This window comes from Ambystoma mexicanum, chromosome 6p, assembly GCF_040938575.1.
Source record: "Ambystoma mexicanum isolate Mex_15411 chromosome 6p, UKY_AmexF1_1, whole genome shotgun sequence".
NCBI lineage: Eukaryota > Metazoa > Chordata > Amphibia > Caudata > Ambystomatidae > Ambystoma > Ambystoma mexicanum.
The window spans coordinates 1,469,526,571-1,469,550,306 of NC_090935.1; the positions used below are offsets into that span (position 1 = coordinate 1,469,526,571).

The 23,736-nt window shown below is 43.9% G+C and overlaps 1 protein-coding gene across 1 annotated transcript in view; it reads left to right on the plus strand.

The window, feature by feature from the left end:
- SDAD1 (SDA1 domain containing 1) overlaps positions 1-23,736 on the plus strand; it is a 551,728-nt gene that overhangs the window by 507,426 nt on the left and 20,566 nt on the right. Inside the window, exons 19-21 of the mRNA XM_069626295.1 lie at positions 4,894-5,084; positions 5,191-5,275; positions 6,042-6,203. Of these exons, the coding sequence (XP_069482396.1) occupies positions 4,894-5,084; positions 5,191-5,275; positions 6,042-6,203 (438 nt within the window). The remainder of the gene's footprint in view (positions 1-4,893; positions 5,085-5,190; positions 5,276-6,041; positions 6,204-23,736) is intronic.

Below are 23,736 nucleotides of genomic sequence, written 5' to 3' on the forward strand. Positions count from 1 at the left end.
AGGCCTATACCAAAGGTTGGGTTACCTATTGCCAAGACGACAAGGCTGGTGTAGTATGACAGGGTTACTACATACAATCTTGCCTAACAAGGGATAGGGGTAGAGGATAAACCACCAGAGGGGCTTCCTCCGCAACAAAACAATGACTCCAGCATCCCAGTCCCCTCCCGTGTCACCCCAGTGAGGGTCACATTACATAATTTGCCTACAAATGGGAAGGGATAACATCAGATCAGTGGGGTTTGGACATGGTTTCAAGGGGTATTGTACAGAGCTTGTAGGTCTCTTCGTAGTCTTCCTCCATGCAACAGAACATTACTGCGAGATCAACAAGAGGTTTTACAGCAGGAAATATAAGCACGTCTATAAAAAGGAGCTATTGAGAAAGTTATACCAAAGCAGGTAGACGGGGGCATTTACTCCTTTTACTAATTGGTACGAAAGAAAGACAAAACAAAGACGGTTGTAGATCAAAGGGTCGAATGGTCAAAGGGTCGAATGGTCAAAGGGTCGAAACAAAAGGATAGAAAAAAAATGGGGGGGGTCCCCCCAACCCCTGTTTTTTGTGGTTAAAAACCACTTTTTTCCATAAACGAAAACCCCAAAAAAATGTAATTTAAAAAAATTCGATCCTTTTGTGTTCAGTCCTTTGGTGTCGATCCTTTGACCATTCGACCCTTTGTAGTCGAACCTTTGATGGACACCAACAGAGACCAGTACTAGACCTAAGGGCAGAAGTAAATGAACCCCAGAAGTTCAACATGACAACATTACAGGTCATTCCACTTCTAGAAATGGGAATATTTATGACATTACACATGAAATATTGCATGCCATTCTATTTCAATGTTCCCCACCCACAGAAGGTTCCTAAGGTTTTAGGTAGGAAAGGAACACTACCAGTTCAAGGCACTAGCTTTGGGAATCGCATCGACACCTTGTGTATTCTTCACAAAAATGCCTGCAGCGGTAGCAGCTCATCTCTGCACGGAAAATGAACCCTCTAGCCTTATCTGAACGACTGGCTCATAACAGGGTAATCGTGAGCAGAATGTCTAAAGAACACGCAAAATAACAGTGAACCTGCTCTTCAAGCTAGGTTTCACAATAAACTAAGCAAAGTCAAGTATGGTACCATCACGGAAAAAACAGTTCCTGAGAGCAATCATCGATTCAGGACAACCAAGTGCCTACCCATCAACAAAAAGGGTGCAAACTTTCCTTCACCTGATCCCTTGTTCCAAAACCAGCATCCAGGTAACAGTAAAAAAGGTTATGAAAGTGCTAGGTTTGATGGTGTCATGCCAAATACACGACTAAACATGAGAAAAATAGAACTGGTCTATGAAGATGATGGTCCCAAGTATCCGGCCAGTGAGACGATCTAGTGGTGGTTTCAAAAGGAGGTGGTAAATGCTCTGCAGCGTTAGACAAAAGAAAACATCTTAAATGTAAGGCCCTTCAGACGACCAACAATCCAGGAAACTATAACAGATGCTTCAATGTTTAATTTGGGTGGTAGGTGGGGCATTGTCAACAACTCACGGCTCAAAAGCATCTGAACACTAAGGCAGACTGCACATCACATAAACGGCAGTAAAGATGGCAATCCTGTCCTTGCAAACAAGATTAGCCGGAAAGAATGTGCTCATCAACACAGACAACACCACATCTTTGACATACATAAACACATGGGGATGAACACACTCTTAAACACTGTCTACTCTAGCAGAAGAAATGTGGCAGTGGTGCATCAAACACTCGATTTTTAATACAAGCACAACACTTCCCAGGGGAAAACAACCACCTGGTACACAGTCTAAGCAGAATCTTTCAAGAAAACCACGAATGTGAGGTGTAAACGCATCCACACTCAGATTTTCAATAGGTGTGTGTTACCAACAGTTGACCTATTTGCAGCAGCACAAAACAACAAAATCCAAACCTTTGCACCCAGGTACCCACAGAAATAGTTACTGAGTAATGCCCTATGGATGAATTAGTCAGGGATATTTGCTTGCGCTCCCCCAACCCCTCTATAACGAAAGGTGATGCACAAGCTCCTTTACATTAGTACAGCAATAATACTAATTGCACCAATGTGGGCCAGGCAGAATTGGTACAGAGTCAGCCGCTAATCAAGTTTCGCCCACTTCACAACCTGCTAACACAACAACAAGGAAAACAAACTCAACCCTGCCGCACAGACCTTGAACTTGGCAGTATGGCTCCTGAAATCATAGAATTTGAGCACCTGAAATTACCTCAAAGATTTATGGGAATACATGAGGCACGAAAACCAAACACAAGACTTTATCATTAGAATAAATGGAAACATTTTGTGATCTGGTGCAAAAGGGAAAATGCTAATCCCATTGAAATGTGCACCCACACGCATTGTTACTTAACTACTAGTCTCCAGCCTGGCATACAACTCACTCGAAGTACATCTAGCAGTGCTAGCAGCCTGTACTACATCCCAACAGAAGGTGTCCTGTTGGAAAGTGCCAGTGGTGAAAACTTCATAGGAGTCGAGAGAGTATATCCTATTGCCTCCAGGGTGGGATCTAAACACAGTCTTACAAAAACTCACAGGATCACCATTTGAGCTTCTGCACAAAGCCACATTAAAGGATCTGTCAAACAGTGGCTTATGTTGTAGCAGTTACATCCATAAGATGAGTGGTGGCTACAGCCACTGTCTGTGTCGGAACCTTTCATCTCCATACACAATCACGGGGAAGTGCTTCACACACACCCACGTTTCTCTCCAAAATTCATCTAAAAATGTCACCAGTTCATCGAACTCCCAGCATTTGTCCCTAACTCACAAAATAGAGGGCATAGGGCTTTACACTTACTAGATGTACAAAGATCAGTCATGTTTTATTTACACAAGACAAAAGAGTTACAAATCACTTATTTGTGTCTTTTGCTACAGGTGATGTAGACTGACCCAGTAACCAAACCCACTATCTCTAGATGGATTGTCAATTGTATTAAAATCTGTGTTTCACTCGCAAATAGAACATTGCCTTTCAAACCTAGGGCACACGCAGCAAGGAAGCCACTCTTGCATTCATAGCCGATACTCCATTGCATTAAATTTGCAAAACTGCAAATTGGAATTCAGTCCACACTTAGACACAACACTACTCAGGGTAGAGTAGATTCACAGGGTGGACAAAGCAGTACCTGAACACCTTATTTTCAACTGTCCCTAGTTGCCCACCACCTGCTTCAGATACCGCTTGTTAATCTATGTAAAGCATGTGAATCTAAGTAGATTCACAAGCTCCAGATATCAAATAGTATGTAACAGTAATCATAAGTGAGTCTTATCCTTGGCCTCAAGCCCAGGGACTGTATCTCTCTAGCCCTAAAACCTTTCCACTGGCTCCCAAGGATCGAATTCAAGACCCTCTGCATCATCTACAAGGCTTTCTGGTGCCTGGCACCCCGCTTCATCCAACTTTCTCTGCCCAAATACATATGAAACATATGTTTTGTGGGTGTACAAATAGTACAATTAAAAGTACAATTGAATAGTGCATGCCCTGAAGAGGACCCGTTCCTGTGTCTAAACACGTTACGGCATCTGGCACATTTATCAAACAGGCACTCATTCATACAGGCATCTCTCTGTTTTTGCTTTGATTTTCTTGTTCATTTCAATAAGAACCATTTGTGGAATTGGTACACACATTTACTTTATTTTTCAAATGTGAGACTATATCACCATACACTGGGTCAGTAGGGAACCAATTGTCTACCTACAAAGTGATATTCTCTTTTGATTCAATATCACATCTGTACAGCACATTAATACTGACAAATTCTGACATAGTTCACCAACAAACCTTATTCAGGAGCCAATATTTGTCACCCAATTATTCCATAGTGGAGCATAGTGTGGTCTAGGGAACAACCCCGGTTTTAAGCCCTAGGTGGGCAGGGGTACCCACCTTCTCTTCCGCACTGCTGCCAAACTCCCTTCTTCAAATTTCTTCCTTATTTAGTTTGATTATGCTCAAGGACCTGAGCGCACAACTAACTAGGAACCTCACTTCACCCGTACTACGTGTGCATATAGTTATATCACTAGGCAGGCATGGGATGGTTGTTCACTTGGGGGAATGGAGGCCACTGAACCAGTTGGGCAAGGAAAAAGGCTTGGGACATTCAGAAGGTTGCATCATAACACTTTCGACTTAGTAGCCAAGGCATCTCGCTCTTCTAGATCCTCCTAATTGAATGGCTGCACCTAAGCAGGATCAAACTCATTTTGATGAAAAGTGTAAGGGGAACAGTAGTGAACTATTGCCACTTTTTGCGATCCACCCTAACCTAATAGACTACAGTTTTGAAGTTTCTGAAGCAGTCCATTATCAGTGTAGTTTGTTCTTGCCTTATGAGATGAGCCTTAAACATTAATTCATGTTCTTCCCTTTAGTTGTATTATAAAATTGAAGAAAAGCTTTTTATTTGCCATATCTCTCAAATGTGCAGTGTACATGTTGGGAGAAGTGCAGCCTTTTTACTATTTTAGTCGCAAAACAAGCTGCTAGTTTTTGGCATTTAATGCCTTTTCTGAAATTCCCTTGAAATGCTCTTTGGGAAGATGACACTTTTATGAGCAAGAAGTAGTTCCTTGCTAGTTATTTCCCCTGTAAGTCTCCTCTTCGTTGATTACAAGACTAAAGGCCTGGATTTTCCCCTGTATTTTCTCCATCTGTTTTATTTTATAGTCCTCAATTGTTTGTAAGGGCTTTATGAAAAAAGTAATAACTGCTTTGTCCAATGACTGCATACTATATTGATTTGAAAAAGCAATGCAAATTGATTTGTCACTGTATACTTGCATGATTTCTTCAAATTGGTCTATATTTCTAGGCAGAGAAGATCAATGCCATGCCAGCGGAAGAACGGAAAGCCAAAGCAGCAGCTGTTAGCAGCAGCAGAATTTTAACCCAAGAGGATTTCAAGAAAATACGTCTTGCACAGATTAGTAAGGAGGTTAACTCTGCACCTGGCAGAGCAGAGAAGAGGAAAAATGTTGACATAGAAAGCGACGAGGAAAGCAGGTACCAGAATTTAATAGGCAAGCCTACAAATTGATGCCTTCTCGTTAATCTATTTGATGTACCTTATTTCTAACATTCTGCTTTATTTGTGTTTCCCTTTTGACAGAGGGGAATTGCTTTCACTCCGCGACATTGAACGTCTTCATAAGAAACCCAAATCTGACAAAGAAACCCGACTGGCAACAGCTATGGTAAGGAGAGTATTGTTGCAATCAGTGGTTTGTTTTTATTTTTTGTATGAAGATGGTAATGCTCAGGAGCAAACAAACCTCTAGGTTTATTTTAGTAAAGACTACAAAAAAATGATATATACACATGCCTAGGCACACAAGATTAAAACCATATACATATGTTTTAAAGTTAATCATTTTACCTACTTTCCAGGGTTTCGCATGTTTTTGCCATGGCTGTTTTCACTGCGGCTATATATACTGTTTTCACCATGGGCATTTTTGGGGTTTTTAATTATTTATTTTGAATGGGGGCAGGGGGGCGGGTTTCCCACCAACCCACCCTCACCCTGCCACCACAAATGCCATATCACAAACACACAACACATTTATGTAAAAAAAACAGGAAAAAACACCAAGTTTAAAATGGCCACAGTGAAAAATGGTTGCGGCAAAAATATGCAAACCATTTTCCCTAAGTCTGCTTAAAACAAAAGGCTTAAAGATGTTTGGCCTTTGAATGGTCTGGATTTTTAGTCTGCTCAATTGTCTTGTATAATGCTCTGATTGCCTGGTGGGGCACAAGTTCGTTCCCGGGTCACCGGAGTGTGTGTTGCTAGTTGTATGTGGTTTAAGATTTCAATACAGTACACATTTGAAAAAAAAGATACTTGGCCTTTGAATGGTTTGGATTTTCAGTGTAGATGTAATACGAATGATAATAATAAGAATGATAATGAAAAAATAACACCCTCTTCGTCCTTTTTCATTTTTCTTTTCTTAACAGTCTGGGAGGACAGACAGGAAAGAATTTGTAAAAAAGAGAACAAAATTAAATCCATATGCCAGCACCACTAACAAGGAAAAGAAAAAGAACAAAAGCTTTATGATGGTGCGGCACAGTCAGAATGTCCGGACAAAAAACAAACGTTCCTTTAGAGACAAGCAGGTAAGTTCTGTTGGCAAGCAATTTTATTAACCCATCATAAGAGGCTGTGCAGACTGTTAGCTTTGAAATAGAAGACCTCACCTAATCGATTAAAACTTAATGAAATTAACAACATGTGCTGTTCCCTAACATTTTATTTTAATGTTACATTGACATTACATTTTATTCTGCCTTTGCCTTTCTGTTTTCTGAATTGATGAAAGCAGTATCCTTGAGGCAAATTGTGGTCAACTATGATTATGAAGGTACTGAGGAGACCTGTGGCAATATATCATCACAGATCGCCACAGGTGCATGCAATTGCCAAATACATCCACCAAAGAATCTGTGTATTTTTCAAGATTACACGTTCGAATTCTGGGCAGCTCAGACGATAAAATGAGTGAGATTAATTTGGGTAATAACACCTGTTGGTGCATAGTGTGAGAAACCAGAAGGTGTCTCACCCGCTAGTCCCCGCAGATATATATATATATATATATATATTTATATCATATCTAGACCCTGGGTGGGGTCCTGAGTGAGGGGTCTTGTGGGAGTGGGACACCAGATGCGGTATCTCTCCACCCCCCTGTAACATATTTACCCCATCCTAACAGGTCGGATACGTGCAAACTTCACCCTCCTCGTCCCCTCTTCCCTTCACAAACACTTTACACGGACAGCCCGCTGTGGGAGAAAACACTCGCACCCGAGCAGTGTAGCGGACATGTCCTGCTACAATGGTCAGGCAATTACTGGTAATCACTCACACCTGACTTCCGTTAAGCTCCCCAAACGGATAAAAGGCAGAGCACACGAAGGAACAGAAGTTTCAAAACGGCATACCAAGGAGGGAAATACCCTTGACCTTTCCGGCAAAAAAAGTTCCTCTAAAGAATCCTTCACATTAGAAAGCATGAGGCCAGGAAATCAGACTGAAGAACCCTGCATTGTTTGTCGGAGATACCCGGGGCCCACCCATGTAATTAATCCAGTTGGGCAGGAGCAGCAGCCGATGTGGTACCGTCTTTGGCTTAAAGAACAAAGTAACGCCCAAGAGATCAACACAGCAGTTGAGTTGGGGAGACCCATGCAAGAATGGTATGTGTTGAAGTCAAGGTTGCAAGTGGCAACATTATATAACGAGTTCAGGGACAAACTTTGTTAAATGCGTGCGATGAAAGATGCAACTAAAGCGATGAATGTTTGAAGAGTGAAGGAAACCTATGATACCGTTGACGGAGCGGTCCGGCACCGCAAGTGTGCTCAGTCGAAGGTCTTTGTGTGGTATACATCCAAGAAGTGGCAGAAGTTAAAGAAAAGGATGAGAAAGGAACTGTAAATAGAAGTGGTTCTGCAACAGTTTAAGCAAAATCCATCGTACAAAAAAAGTCTTAGATTTTTGATAGAAAACCTGTGTATAATTATGAACATTGCAATTAAAGTGGTCTGAGCTGAACGAGGGAGATCTGTGGTCTGAGCCCGGATGAGGGAGACCAGTTGTGAACTTTGTGTTAAAAAGGGTCTGAGTCCGATGGAGGGGATCCCGTTGTGAACAGTGAATCACCCGAGAATTTATGAATGTGAAAATCCTAGGAAGAAAGGAACTTTGATGTTTGTGTGTTGCATCCGGCCCTCTGTAAAAAGTGACTTTGAATGGTAAAGAGACTTGGGCGCAGAAGGCCCCGATACTAATGTTTTGAACTGCATCCTCATGTGCGAGACGCCAGAGTGTGTGCGGAGCTCAAGTGTGCCGCCTTGTCCCGTACTGATGTGGGGAAGGGAAGCCAACTGCTCAACTATCCTGACATTTTATTTCTTGAACACTTTTCTTTTTGCATAACATTGTTTCCCACAACATTCATATTTAGAAGAAAGGATTGGCAATAGGTTTATTAGTATAGGCTCTTTTATTTTGACAGACTCCACTAGGACTGCATTATTATTATTTGATGGTTGTAGCTTGCTCCCATCTTTAGCTTTAGGGTTAGATAGGCGTTCACAACCAACCCATATAAGGTTCAATAAACACCCTTGAACTGTGATCAGTTGGGTCTGTCTTCACTGTTTGATACCATGTCTTCCTTACAATAGCTACAAATCAATCATAACATACGCTATACATGTTGTATTATAGATTTGTGAGGAATTTACTCTCTATACTGCACAGATTTCAGTGGATTGCCTTTCTCCCGCAGATTCCTCATCAGATAGATATCCATTCCAGCTTCAGCTGCTCGAAAAACATTTCGACAGGTAGCGTAGTGCACCTCAACTTGGCCGTCGATCCATCTTGCCTAAATGCGGTGGTCGTCGGCTCCGGACGCGACATCGGTCGACGTACATGTACCACATCACCACGCCCCTCTACCTCAGTTTTTTTTCTGCACTCTCATCATGCTGCTAGAGTAACAACTCTGTCATGAGAAGAATCACTTTCCAACAGACTAATTCATCACTGTCGTGATTTCGAATTCCCAAGGTGTCGGGCTTCAAACGCTGCAATTCTAAGATATCCATTACAGACCCAGACGACGTCTGCGTGCTGTACCTTGGTGTCGGTCATGTCCCTAAGGACTGTGGTTCCTCTAGGAAAATGAATCCTAAATCACTGTGGCAGAGGGTAGTGAAACTCGCGGTAGGCCGGCCCCATCGAAGCTTCTTGTGTGGTCGACTGAACCGAAGATGGAAGGGCCTACTCCTAAAAAGGAGTACAGACATCAAAAGAAAACAAAAGAGGTTGCAATATCGGATTCGCTCCTCTTCCACCCTTGAGAAGAAACTATGCCATTGGCGCAAGCGTGAGTCGGACTCGTTGCATGAGCCCTGTAAGTCATTGGCAGGGCCTACATCCAGAGCGGAGTGGGAGGCCTTTATGTTTGACATGTTCCGAAAAGCAGCTGTGGGTACAGGTAAACTCTCGAAGCAGCAGGCCTTTGTGGCTCCAGTGGCACCCGGTGACCCCGACCTCAAGCTGACCACTACATCACTGTCAAAGCCTTAAGGCTCAGTTCTGAGTAAAGTCGATACGGCACTGGCGCCGGTATTTACTGGTGCACTTCCTGCGTCAATCACAACCAGTGCGCCACAGGCTTTGATGTGCGCTTAGGCGCCAATTGGCACGATACCATTGGTGTCGGTTACCGTCACCAAGCGGTCGTATATACCAAAGTCGAGGGTCGAGTTCTTCGACACAATGACCACAATTTTCAATGATGACATAATGTCATATGACCTTAACCCTGCTTATGCAAGTACTGTAGGTAAAGATTACTTTGCTAATCAGGCAGATTTAGTCCGCCTTGGCTGAAGGTCTTCACGAGGCAAGAGGAATGGACACCTCTCCTGATTTGGAGACGCAACAGGCTCACCCTTATGGGCATTAGTATGCCCAAGTATTGTGCCTTGGTCGATAGGGTAGTGGATACCCTAGGCTGGAGTGCCCCATCCAAGTCCTGTTCGGCTACAAGCTCACTGACATTCTGGGCGAAGGACCCTCTACTGAGAGGGCCATGCCATTTAATGTGGCTATTGCTGACCCCATCACCACCTTGTGGCAGAGGCCATGCACCATTCCCCCGGTGAACTCTGACTTTGCGAAGAAATATAGTCCGGAAAGGGAAGACTCCCCTTATCTCTCCACTCACCCAACGCCAGAGGGGTTGGTGGTACAGGTGTCCATTGTTAATACGAGACCAGTTACATCCACGTCTATATAAGATATCTACAGATAAGGAAGGAAAGTGGATGCCTTACCAAGACCGTGTTCTCTTCGGGTAACATGGCCCTTAAAGCAGTTAACGAGTCTTGCGCGTTCACGAAATATACATTTGGCTTGTGGTCTATCATCGGGCAAGTCGCCCAGTACATTCCCGATGGGGAGATGCGGGAGGGCTTCCAGAGACTGGTGGATGATGGTAAGAAGGCGGCCCGGCTGATGTTGCACACTGCCTTGGAAGATCCATCGGGTCAGTGACTGTCTTGAGAAGGGAGGCTTATCGTCATTGTTGGGGATATTTATCATGTTTGTGCTTCATCCCCTCGTCTACTGAGACCCCAGCACTTTTTGCTGGACTTCTGGACCTTTTTTCTTTCAACCCTGAGTGAATGGAGCCTTTTACCACTCATTTGTTCTTGTGGGCGCTGTCTTTTGGAACTCTATTCTTTGTATCCTACCTGAACTATGCAGTCTGTCTGCTCCATAGCTCTTAAAGGCATCTGTGTTTTTACAGCTCCTTATGGGCAGTGTTGCTGGGGACCCTTGGGGTCCTCCTTTAAGACTCTTTTTCTATATATTCAAGTAACTACAGTTCTTAAGTATCTCTCCCAAAACTCTGTAGTCTGAGAGATTGGCACACACCACCTTCAGTGGAGTGCCAAAGGGATACCCAGTAACCCCCTTTCTCTCTGCGCCTGTGACTTTGTAGTCACCTAGACAATCACCTACATATGGCTGGTGGCAGCGGATGTGTTCTACAAACTATTGTGTATTTTTTATACCACAGGCTATGTCCATAGCCTCGGTAGTGCACAATAGGGGAACCCAACTACCAACTTGGTGCATTCTCTTTGTTTGTCATTACTAGCATGATTGTTCTTTGTTAGACCTTCTTCTACCATCTGGGTGTGGGAGGTCAGTGTGTGTTTTGCCTTTGGTGGGAACCTGTACGTACCCCGCCTAGGCTCCAGTGTGTCTGGGCAGTCAGGAAATGGGGGAAGAGTTTTCCACTTGCCTGTGCTTTGTCTGCCAGCGTACCTGAATACGTCCAGCTCTCACAGGGCTTCTGGACAGCCAACCCCCCCTTCCCCCTTTCTGTAAAATGCTGATACAGATTGCAGAGGAGTGTGTGCTGGAACTGTATCAAAGGTGAGGCTTCTGAAGTGAAAAGCAAATCGACCACTGGAAGCTGAAGTAACTGAAGAAGACGATGACCAGAGATGCATGCAGACACTTTGCAACACTATCCGGGCGTCACTCACCGGACTAGGACACTTGGTCTTATCCTGTGATGTGGCGCTCAATAGGAATGCTTTTTCTTTCATTTCAATGAATTCAAATTGAGCCGATACCCGACCCGTCTCACACCCCCTTTTACAAATACCCCAGGTCACAATCGACCATGAACCAAGCCGGTTGGTGGAAATACAATATTTATTTATTTATTTTTAAAGCTCACAAAAATCGCACAAATGTTAATATTGGGCAGCAATCACTAATGGTGTGATAATTAGAATTTTAAACCCTTTGCAAAGGCCTGAAATGACACTTGGATTTTGATAAATAATTAATTATATGTTTTGAAATAATGCTATGGATATGTTTTATCACAGTATCTGGGATGTTATATCACTAGCAACCATCAGGCAAAGTATCATCGAAGCATACAGTTCACAAAGCAAGTTAAAATTGAAAACCCAGTGCAGTCAAATCACACGTTGGAAAGTTGCATTTTTACCCAGAAGCAGTTTTATATGCAAAAAGTTTTTTTTAAAAACAGGTGAAAAACACTGAATTGGAATGCGGTTTTTGGGCAGGGGGATAGATCCATACTTGCCAACCCTACCGATTTAGGCGGTAGGATACCACTTTTTAAGCAGTCCTACCGCCTACCGATTTTTTGACACCAAATACCGATTTTTTTTGGTTAAAAAAAAATGACATTTTTTTTTTCCACGCCTGCTCGGGGGAGTCTTTCAAGGGCTCCCCCGAGCTGGCGTACCGGGAGAATGCGCGGCATGCAGGCTTTTAATGTCAAAGGCACCCACGGCGGTGGGCTAAAGCGCCCCTCTCCCGCGGGTGCCTTTGGCAAAAGGCGCCATTAGCCCCCCACCACGCCAGCTCGGGGGAGTCTTTCAAGGACTTCCCCGAGCTGGCGTAGCGGGAGAAGGCGCGGCATGCAGGCTGTTAATGTCAAAGGCACCCACGGAGGTGGGCTAAAAGCGCCCCTCCGCCGCGGGTGCCTTTGGCAAAAGGCACCATTAGCCACTTGCCACGCCAGCTCGGGGGAGTCTTTCAAGGACTTCCCCGAGCTGCCGTAGCGGGAGAAGGCGCAGCATGCAGGCCTTTGATGTAAAAGGCGCCCACGGCGGTGGGCTAAGTGCGCCCCTCCGCCGCAAGTGCCTTTCACAAAATGCCCCTTTAGCTCCCCATCACGTCAACTCCGGCAAGTCTTTCAAGGGCTCCCCCGAGTTGGCGTGATGGCAGAAGGCGTGGCAGGCGCCTCATTGTCATTGAATGCACCCGCGGCAGCGGGCTCATTCAATGACAATGGGCTGCTGACGTGCCCAATTCCTATCATTACCTCCTCGCCTGACTATTTTTGAAACTTTAAGATTCCTACAGATTTTTGGTCACAGAATGTTGGCATGTATGGATCTATATCACAGGGACAATGTAGAGGTGAAGGGAGACTACGTGTTTCTCTGGGATGAGGAGATGCTCACATTGCACGCTTGGGTTTGGCCTTTTGGAACGGCCAACTGGGTCTGGTCACCACACAGTGGGCGCGCCTTACAGCAAACGGCTGGGAAATTCTGGTCACCGGATGGCAAGTACAACTGGGCAATTTGGGTCACTGGATGGCAGGGTGGCAGCGGGCATGCAGTTAGTGGGCAAAAGCCAGGCTGGTTTCAGGATGCTTCCCAGAAAAAAAACACAGCTTCTCCCTTTGGGTACTGGGATTTTTTAGTGGGGTTTCAGAATTGAGCCCTTGCTGGGATAGGATCAGCTATGTTTATGTTTGAGTTTATATAGCGCTTTAAGCCAAAGCGCTTTACAGTATAGGCTTTTCAGTGGGATCTGGAGTCAGGCAAGATGAATGTGGAAGATCAGGAACGCCGGCGCAGGAAATTCAGAAAGAGTGTCTAGAGCATTATTTGTAGGGCATGGTGGCATCACAGAAGTATTGGTGGGCAGAACTGAGCTAGGCCTACCTCTAAGAAGCAGATGGGACAATCAATGTTGGTTGCCTCCTTGAGGAGGAGTCCCAGTTTATGAGGTTGCATATTATGAGGTAAAAAGCCATCCCACAGTCCTTTTTGCCAAAAATCAGTGATAACCTAATCTACACATATACATTTGTGGCACTTTAACAAATCACATGGGCATATTACATCTTTGTATGTAGAGCATAGCAGTCCAATCCTCACGGTTGTGGGACCTTGTTTCGCCCTTCTACCAGTTTTTCGCACTTTTCAGTGAGATTTATATTACTTAAAATTCTATAGCATTATACATGGGTGTGGATTATCAATAGGCATGTAAGTATTAAAATTCGCAATGGCATCATGGATACTTTCCTTATAATACCCAATTGTCTGCCATTTCTATTCTTCATGTGGCAGTGAAGTCTGACGCCTTAAATGAAAGCCCATAAAATCCCATTTAAACTAAACTTTTCATGTTTTTGCAAAGTCCTGTGGCAAAAGATAAAAGTCTCAAAAGTTTTATTTATAAAATAGTCTTTGGAAACAAATGTTCAGTATTGTTCCTCATATATGGGCACAGCTTCAGACCATCCTCCAAGTCCAGGGTTTGTCATGGAGTTTTTCTTTGAAGCTTCTTGTAGAAGTCACAGGGAGATGTGATTTTCACTGCGCACATCCTTGTCCTAGAAGTTCCATTGTCATATAGCTCAGCCCAGACCCAAGTCTGATTAGTGTGTGAAGTCCGGCACAGAGTCCCAGTCTGCCCAGAACTCTGTTTTCCTTGAGGAGCTGCAGCTACACAACGAGGACCTGTCCTGTTTCCATTTTGAAATCCTACATAAACTCATTTCCGCGCGGAGCGCAGCACTGTGTCCCAGTCTGCATCGGACCACGGCAACTGCCATGGCAGACTCGTCTAAGACTGGCCCCCAAACATGGCATTAAACACTTCAACAGCGCCATATAATTAATCCTTGGACGGCCGCTAAACAGCCAGGAGCAAGTCACGGCAAGGTAAGTAAACTGTTACCTTGCCGTCGAACATTTCTGCTGCTGTTGCTGTAAGCCTGGATTCACTGGCTGCTGCTGCGTTGCTTTCCCCTCGTGTGCTGGCATTAAATTCCCATGTCGGTGAGTCTGCGCGACACAGCGATACTCTGAAACCTGACAAGCCTGTTCCTGTATTACAGCCTCCAACTGCGCTTCTCTCTTTAACTAATCTTGAAGCGGCTCCCAATCCAATGCATGAAGCACGAAAGATCATTACTAGTGCCAACACTTCAGAGCTCTACTTTTCTCCATTCGATATTACTGACGCGGATTTAATGACTGTCCCGAATATTGACCCTTTGCTTAACTTAATCAATATAAATACTTTAACATGCACTCTCCCGGTCCTTGAGGGGCTCTTTCAAGTTGTGTTCCCGGTGAGTAATACAATATTGACCAGCTCGCCGCACACACTGCTTGACAGAGTTTTCGTCCCCTTGCCGATGCCACCTACAGTGCCCACGGAAACGCCTCGGAGGCTGACGACTTTAGACTGTAACACTTCTCTAATGTAATCTCGTCCAGTTTCAACTGATATTCAACATGGAATTTCACCGCAAGCAACGAAGGAGGCCAGCGACAAAGGACGCATGTATTGTTTGATTTCTGGTGATTTAATCCGGGGTGAACATGAAGTACCTCTAATAAAAATTACTTAATTGGTTATAGAGGGTGCTACTGCTTCTGACCTTTTACCTATGCAACCAATTGTCCGCGTGTGCTCCTGCCTGCGCGTTACCTCCATCCTCTGTTGTCTCAAAATCCTCTCAAGCAGACAACACAGATCGGCGTCCCTTTGCTAAGCATGGATGAATATCACACGCGTCATGCCTTGCATGCCAAGGCTCCTCTGAGGAATTTTTCGGACCATGCAGCAGATTGGGTCCCGCCGTGTTCGTCCGCAGAATTAAATCCCTTTTGTTCTAATTTCAATAAAACGCCTTTGCTAACACAAATAAGTCCGTCCCGGTTGCTATCGCTTTGTAAATATTCTGAACCTCCAACGGCCAATACAAGCACGCCGATGATTAGTGCCCGCAAAGGGCTGTGATACAACCGTCAAATGAAGATGCTTCTAATCTCTCTGCTGTGGATGCGAAAAATCCACACAACGCAACTGTAAGGTCTAGTCTATCTGCTGCTTCCTACACACAAATTCCTAATAATGTCTTGGCTACTTCTTCTTTAGCCATGATCCCCTTTGTGAAACTTTACGAATCGCTAAATGAAGCGATTCGTGATCAAGGAGCCATGTTGACAAATTTGACTATTAAATTGGATCAAATTGATAAATGTGATATCTTTCTCAAACAAAAAATTCTATCTGAAGCCGACTTAACACTTCAATGGCAGCAACGGCTGTGTGACTTGGCTGCTCGCCATCATTGCCAAAATGAGAGTTTAGTGGAAGGTTTGTTAGACACAGTCAAATGGATGCCCCACAACACCAGACCGTCGTCTAGCACAATTTCAGACAAGACTGTAAGAAATGTGGATTCAGGCGTTTGTCTCGCCTTTGTGCACCTTTGCTCCAATCTCAAATACAAATCTGCATGTACCTAAGGTGCTTTCTAACGTGGGCCAGACCAACTTTCATCCTCTTTCTGTCGATGCCAGTTTGGCTCCCAGTGTACTGCCGAAGTCAACCACTTCTACGCAGGTGTTAAGTGGAGATGTAACAACTTCTCCAGCTTTCATCAAACAACGATGCTGGACTGGTTGTGGATGTCATCTGCTCTGATATTCAAGTTCAAAAACTGGTTCCAATTGATACTCCTGAGAAGCATTTCTCATTATTTGGCATCTTCACTGGCGCCGCAAAGCCAGTTGTCGCAACAGTGACTGCAAAATCTGTTGTATCGGTACAAATCGACCACAGGCAATGACTGTGCAAGAAAATCAACTAAGAAATGTGCAATGGCTGGCCATGTAAATGCCAAGAAATTCATTAGGAACCTATCTACGCCTCCCAGCCTCAGTTTGTTTAATCGCGACAGTAGCACGAAATCTATACTTTCAGTCCAGGCTGCTAAGGTCGCCTCAACGTCCCTCACTTGCAAAGGCAAGCTAAAACCCTCACATAAACGCAGACTAATAATCTCTGAGGATTCAATTGTCTCAACATCTGCTTCTTCAATCAATTTGTGATTTTTATCCCCTTATTCGCTCCATGATGAACCATCTGGTGTCAATAATGCATCTGCAGACCTTAACTTTCATGACCCAGCTCTGCCAACTTTGAATATCCAGATGCCAAACGATGCCACACAAGAAACTTTGAAGCAGTCGTCCGACCGGGCCATTGGAAACAAAGTTGTGATAGCTGACGACGATTCAACCCCGCCTGTTGGCTCAAGCTTAAATCCGAAATATTCTTCAAATCAACGCAATCAGCGTGTACACTTTAAAACGAGGGTTCATGAGAACAAATGTAGCAAAGATCTACTTCACACTTGTAAACTACGCCTGCAAAACATCCAAGGTGATAACAATGTTGTTAATTTAAATCAAACAAATGTCGAAGTTATTCAAGTGTGTCCCCTCGCTTCGTGCCATCAATTCTGATGACATAAAGATTGTCGATTATGCCACTGAGAAGTCATCCGACCAAGTGCTTCTACACATCGACTCTGCTGGAGTTCGGAGTACGTTATTAGGGCGGCTGCTGATCTACTTTTTTTTGGCTTTGAGATCTTGGTTGAACCAGACCGTGAGAGTCTGCATTCACTAAATAATTCAGCAGAGGAGAAACAAAATCAACCAGTTCAGGTTAATTCATCGCTTCTGCAGAAATCATTGAGCAGCTCTTAGAAGCCATTTCAAGAACAGAGAAATCAAGGAATCTCATCATCAAAAAAAGCAAACTCTAACAGGCGATGGGCTCAGCACTAGCCATGATTGGAGGTGCAGGATTGCCAACACATTATCTTATCTTGGAATACACGTGGTTTCAAACATTTATTTAACGATTTTGAGGCCTCTCTGGATAACATATTTGTAATCTGTTTCCAGGAAACATGGCTACGTGATGCCCCAATGCGTGATGGCTTTACATCTTTGCTTAATCCATCGGAAAAAAACACCAAAGGTTGACCACATCCAGGCCTATTAACAATGGTAAGAATTACCCAATGGTGGTCTCCAGTTTCGGTAAATCCCAACCTGTTTGTTCAAGGCACAATCATCCATACTAAGGATGAAATAATTAAACGCTGGAAATATCTTTTGATCAGCAATGGGTATTGGAATCCCGTGAAAATTAGCACTAAGAAATGTGTTAATGCCATCACTCAATGAATTGATCAGGCAACTCTAGCCTATAACAACTTATCAATCATCTGTTGCAGAAATGTAAACTACTCTTGGTTCCAGTTCGACCATAATTCCCAGTTATATAGGTGAATGCCTGACAATGCAGTTGCTGCCAGAGGCCAGATCTGGGCCAGTGCCATGAATATGCGAAACTGTACAATGCTAAATTGTAACGTTAAAGGTGATGTCCCAGCACAATCTATGTGGCATCGTGATGCAAGCCATAGTATTCTTGACTATATCTGGGTTTCTCGAAATGTCGAATCTAAGGTCGTAAATCTTCAAATTCAAACAATGAAGTATAGCGACCATAATCTCCTGAAACTCTGTTGCCTGATGGATTGGCTCCTTTTGCCTCAACATATCAGTTGCCTGTTGAAATTAATACTGGGGGCAATCGGCTCAGAATAAATGCAAACCAGATTCAAAATCTTGGTGTCAGGTTCGCGAATTCCATTTGGCAGATCTTGAATATGGACCACACAAAACGCTTCTCTGCTCCTGCAAATGCAATCTCTGGCGCTGATTGGGAAACTCCCTTTTCTGTGGGATTTATGAAGCCACTTATAGAGCCAGTGATCAAGACCAATTTGGCTGATATTCCTTGGGCAGTGGAAATGTGTCACAATGACATTGAACGAGCCATTATGGCATTAAAAAGCTCACGTGCCGTGGGGCCTGACTTGATCACGAATGTGATGCTTAAAAAACATTCGAGAGACTGGGCTCTCTTTATTGGAAAGCTGTTTTTGAATATTGGAGCTTTAAAACAGCTTCCTGAGTCATGGTCCACGGCAATCGTTGTTCCTATTTACAAGAAGGGCAGTTAGGACGATCCTGCCAACTATCGCCCAATGGCCCTTCTTGATACTATTGGTAAGATCTTTGGCTCAAACCTGCGACAGAAGCTCGCCTATTGGGCCCAAGCGTCCTTGATTCCGGATGTACGTCAAACTTGTTTTACGAAAGGTGTCGGTGTTGAGGTCAATCTGCTGATTCTTACCATCTTAAAACTCGAAGCACTGAAAGCCAATGGCAAACTTCATAACATAAAGCAGGCCTTCGACAGTCTAAACCAGGGATTGCTGTGGGCAAAACTGTCAAACTGTTAATGCCCGGCCGACATCCTTGAACCCATCATGGCCCTTCATGCAAATACCTCGATTTGTGTAAGACTCAACAATATTGGCAAATTACCCGTCCCTATACCAATGGCTAAAGGTGTCAAACAAGGGTGCCCCGTTGCCGCTGATTTGTTTAAATTGTTCTTGGCTGACCTGTCTAATCTGGATCGGGTCCAGTGTTTTTCGCCTAAGATTAATCACGTTCCAGTAAAATGTATCATCAATGCGGACAACCTGGTTCTGATGGATCGAACACAAATCTGACTCCAGCGTTTGCGTAAGAATCTACATGAGTATTTGGCCATTAACGAATTGAAGATAAACACATCGAAAACTAAAATTCTGACAATTGGCAGCTCGAGTAACAAGGAGAAATCCTTCAGGTGGTCAGTTGCAGGCGAAACCCTTACCTCTGTGCCCTCTATAAGGTATCTAGGGATACAATTCAATAATTCTATCTGTGAACATCACTGGGTGATTGAATTAAAATCTAAGATGACAAAGCTTGCCCTTCAAGGAGCCAAGATCCACAAAAATTATGGCAAATTTTCCATGGCACCCGTTTTGACCTTTTACCTACAAAAAGTGTTTCCTGTTATTGCCTTTGGTGCAGAGGCAGGTTGGAACAACAAAGAACAAATTTGGCACATGCCGGAGGGGCGATTCTGGCGTCATGTCTTAAAAATGACTCAATCTACATCTATGACGATCTTGAGACATGAACTGTCATTTAATTCCCTCCATAGTAGAGTTCTGTGGAAATCCATCTCCGTAATGCAAAAGATGTCTCTTGATTTACTAACTCCTGCTTATCAAATCTTCACTAATGAGTTTGACTCTATGCGTCCAAATCTACTAAATTGTTACGCTCACCCGGTATCCACAGGCACGCCACCCAGCCGGGTTACTCGTTGGTATGCTTCTCAGCTTTCCCCTAATGTGGTCTGCAGGAAAGGTTCTGCCTGAAAATACAGGAGGACTGTGTTCAAGACTGACCGACTGGGGGGGGGGGGAGGGGAGTATCCTCCCTCCACCCCCGTATGATTTCAGTCCCTCTGGCGCCCTCTCTTCACCTTGTGGTAGAATTAGGCGTGCTCTCCCTCCTGCCTTCTTTGCAGGGGCGCGTTGTCTTTCATGGGCAAGTGCGGTCCAGTTACTTCACTGACGCTGGCCAGTTTGATATTGTTCAGGTAGGTCTTATTGCTGTTCTTTAGTTTTGTTGCTATCCTGCATGCCTTCCTTTGTTTAAAATGTCTTTTTTTTCCTCCCTTAGGTATGCAGAGCTTCAGCGCGGCAAACTGGCTTGGTTGAGCCCCGCTGGTAAATGATGACGCATTAAGAGCGCTATGATGCGGTAAGTAAGCGCTATGCGCAGCGCTGCAAAGTCTTGCCTTTGCTAACCTGTGTTTTCCTTCCTTGTAGGTCGCGGTGTCCTTCAGCACAAGTGGAATGTCCGGAGTGGTGCCGGCCGAGAGGCGACCAGCCAGGTAAGCCTTTTGAGCAGTTTGTAATTTGTAAATGTCTCTACTGCTTTCTTTAATGTTGCCTCTATTTTCCTCTTTCAGGTCGTTCTGTCCGGGAGGCGTGCAGATTCGAGGAAGCTGTTCTCAGTAGCCGTGAGTGTTTAAAGATGAAGACTGCAGGTAAGATGCTGCTGCTAATGATGTTCCTTTTGTCTCCTTGCAGGTTCTGCTTCTCCGAGTTTCGAGGGAATAGCTGGACACGCTGAGCGTCACGTTGCAAGCTGCAAAGTAACGCAAAGCGTGTTGTCTTGCTCGGGTGTGGTTTAAATAGCCCCAACAAAATAGTCCAGGTAAGTAGTCCCTAGGCTACCACACCCAAAATACTAGACCGCATAGCTTGGTTCTTAGGAACCAAGCTACGTGGATGCCTCCATGTTGGCTGACAATACAATAAAGTAGTTCCCAAGCACATTGTTTTTCATGGTGTATGAGCCTGGCGCCATAGGCGCCAGGACTGGCCCCATGAGGGCTTTTGAAGAGGATGCCAGGCTCTAGAGGCCTGAGTCCTGACTCCACCTGGCCAATGGGTTTGCCAGAGGGGGTTTTGGGCGAGGGTCATGACATAAATCTATGGATTCACGAACTACTGGCATTTTTTACTTTTGCTGACATCAACAAACATGAACTGCTAAAACGGCCACAATGCGCCAAGAAAAGATTTGATTCCTGGGCATGGATAGTAAATCAATAAAAATGAGATATGCTGCACTCAGCAATTTCTTTGGGTGTTGATCAGAAAAAATTCAACGTGCAGCCTCGATATTTGCTCCACTGCCCATCTCGTCGTCATCGAACTATTTCTTAGACTTTCAAACCAATGCACTGAAAACAAAAATTCTTGGGCAAAGACCTGATAAAACAATAAAAGATAATCTTTGCCACTTTTGTCGTATGACCATCGAATCTTCAAAACATCTAATAATTGATTGTGAACAAACTCGCAATCGACGTTCTTTTCATCTTGGGAAATATGCACCTCTTGATGACGACATGGCTGCGTGGTGGTCGGTGATTATCTCTGGGAATAATATCAAGCTCACTTGTGCGATAGATTATATGGACATGCTTCTGAAAATTGATCCTTAGTGAAATTTATGGCACTGATGTTATGCTGACTTGGGTTGATCTGAGAATGCGATCGATCTATTTAGTTGTGTAGTGAAATGAGAAACTTTAATTTTTGTGACAATGAAGACATGAATGAATTTTTGATTGTGACAAAATTGAAACAAAAGTTTGAACCTTGTGTTTTAAACTGTAGTTTTTCTATTAAAAAAAAAGTATGTGAAGTTTCTTTGTCCTGGTCAGTCAGTTTTCCAACTTAGCATTTATCAGCCAGGTATCCTGGAAGTTTATGGTGGTTCCCTTTTGGGGGAAGCCTTAGCTCTGACCAACTGGAATAACCTTTTTTTGGGAGCTTAGAAAATCCAGCCAATGCAGTTTCAGTTTTCTTTTCTTTTATTTTGTCCTGAATCAAAACGTGCCTGTTGAATAAAAAAGCCCATCTATGTTTCCCCAGCAACATAGCCCTTTACATAGGACAAGCTTTCATTCAACATTGTACTTTTTAAAACAGGCATTTTTTTTTCTTGTTTGCACAAGCCCATTTTGACACGTGGTGAAAGATGGCATATTCCTTTCAAATTCGGTTTTGCTCTTCCATCTGGATTCCCACATGGTTTTGTAGCTGTAGTCAGCTTGTTTTACACAACAGTCTGTACAATGCAAAAGTCTTCATGAAATTTCCATGTGCACAGAAAGCTATGATTTTCTTTTAAAGCAGTGAGTTTTGACATTTTGTAGCAAAATTTAAGCGTTTCCCGTGTAGCTTCACAGTACGCTTTTGTTGATTTTCTCAGGTTTGGCTGGCACAGCCTGTCTTTCAGGAATAAGGCTCTTTTTGGATGGAGCACAATGTGAATATGGCTGGGTATGACCGGGTCTTTTTGATAAAGGTAGTGTGATGAAGAACGGGGACTAATAGCATCAGAGCGGCATCATTTTAAAGGTGAAATATTCCCTTTTTCAATGGGAATTTTGGGCTTGCAGCAAAACATTGCTGCTTTTTCACTCCATTTCTTTAAGACAAACAAGAACACACCCTATTAGCCTTTGTCTGTGTGCTCCCTGTTCCATCTTGCCCAATGGCGCTTGGCAAAACAGTCCAGCCATCCTTTTGTCGCTGCCAAACGCAGTTTTATTGAGAGGCAATGGTGCTCACAGGAGCCAGCGCAACCATTTTGTGGTTTCTGCTGAAATGCAGCTTGGTGATGTGGGGGAAGTACTGCTGAGTGGGTAAATGTATCCCACACCGTAAAGCGATCACTGCTGTCCTGACCCTGTTTTCTGTGTCACAGAGGAACTCAGAAGAGGACAACGCCTTCCCTTTGGCTGGTGGGAACAACCAGTCCCAAGACGAACTTTGAAATGAGCCATCCCCCGAGGTCCTAGAAGTTTCCAGAACTGCGGAACCCCAATACCAGAAGACCTGCTGCCCATTTCGAGTGCATTGTCGTGTATAGGCCAAATCTGTCGAAGTCTTTGCTGAACCTGTAAAAACACTCCAGAGATCCGATCCAACTCGCCCAGAACCCCTCACAAGAGTGTGGGACTGCAGGAAGCGAAGAAGATTGACCAGGCGATCCATGTCCTTTGTTGGTGCTGCAGAAAATGCACCAAAACCGCACAGTGAACCAAGAAGTTGCTGAAAGTCTTGCCATTTGTCCCCCCTCGAGACTGCTGCTGAGTTCCCATCCGATGTCCTACCTTCAGTCACCAGACCAAGGAATCCAGAGATCGGGTTCAGAGCTGCAACATCGCAGAGCATCCAGCACAAACATTTTCTTATAACCTAGGGTACTGTGGGGAAAAAGGTATTGCTTACCTGATTCCAAGAATTTGTTCCAGAGTGTTGGATTGCATGTAGAGGTGTCTAGGGCAACCCACTCCTACCTCTGACCCAAGCCGCTGCTTGTACCCCCTTCTCAAGTCTGTTTTAAGGTCTCCTTTGTTAACTAGCAGCTTCAATAACTCTAGACACTAGAGGAAATCAACAGGAACTCTTTGTAATACACTGATTGTGAAGACTTCAGCTCTCTCCGAAATAGCTTTAACTAGGATTGCGTTTTTGGACTTAAGACTTACTAGGTGAAGAAACAGTCTCTAAAACCTTGAACTAAGTTTGACTTTACTATGTATTACGGTATAAACCATTGAAAACTGCATGAGTGCTCAATAACCGATAATACGGTAACATTGTTGTTTCCCTTTCTAACATTGCTACAAATGTAACCGCAAACAAACACAAAAGTGAAAGTGCTCTTTGAAGTGCATTATCAAGTATTCCTAAGTGTTCTAACGTAAACGTCTGAAGTATTGAAAGTGATTCTGGGTAAATATAAACATATACTTCTATATAATTATAAGTGTAAGTGCATCTTTGTTGTGCATGTCTTGCTAAGATTCAGTGTACTAACCTACAGCTCACTTCTTCCTCTTAAAATAAGCCTGACTGCTCTGCCACTCTACTAAGGTCCTGAGCTAGTACTGACTGATAAGAGTTGGAGCTACAAACCACTGGGATAGCTTACTAAATTCTTACTGCCAGTAGGACTT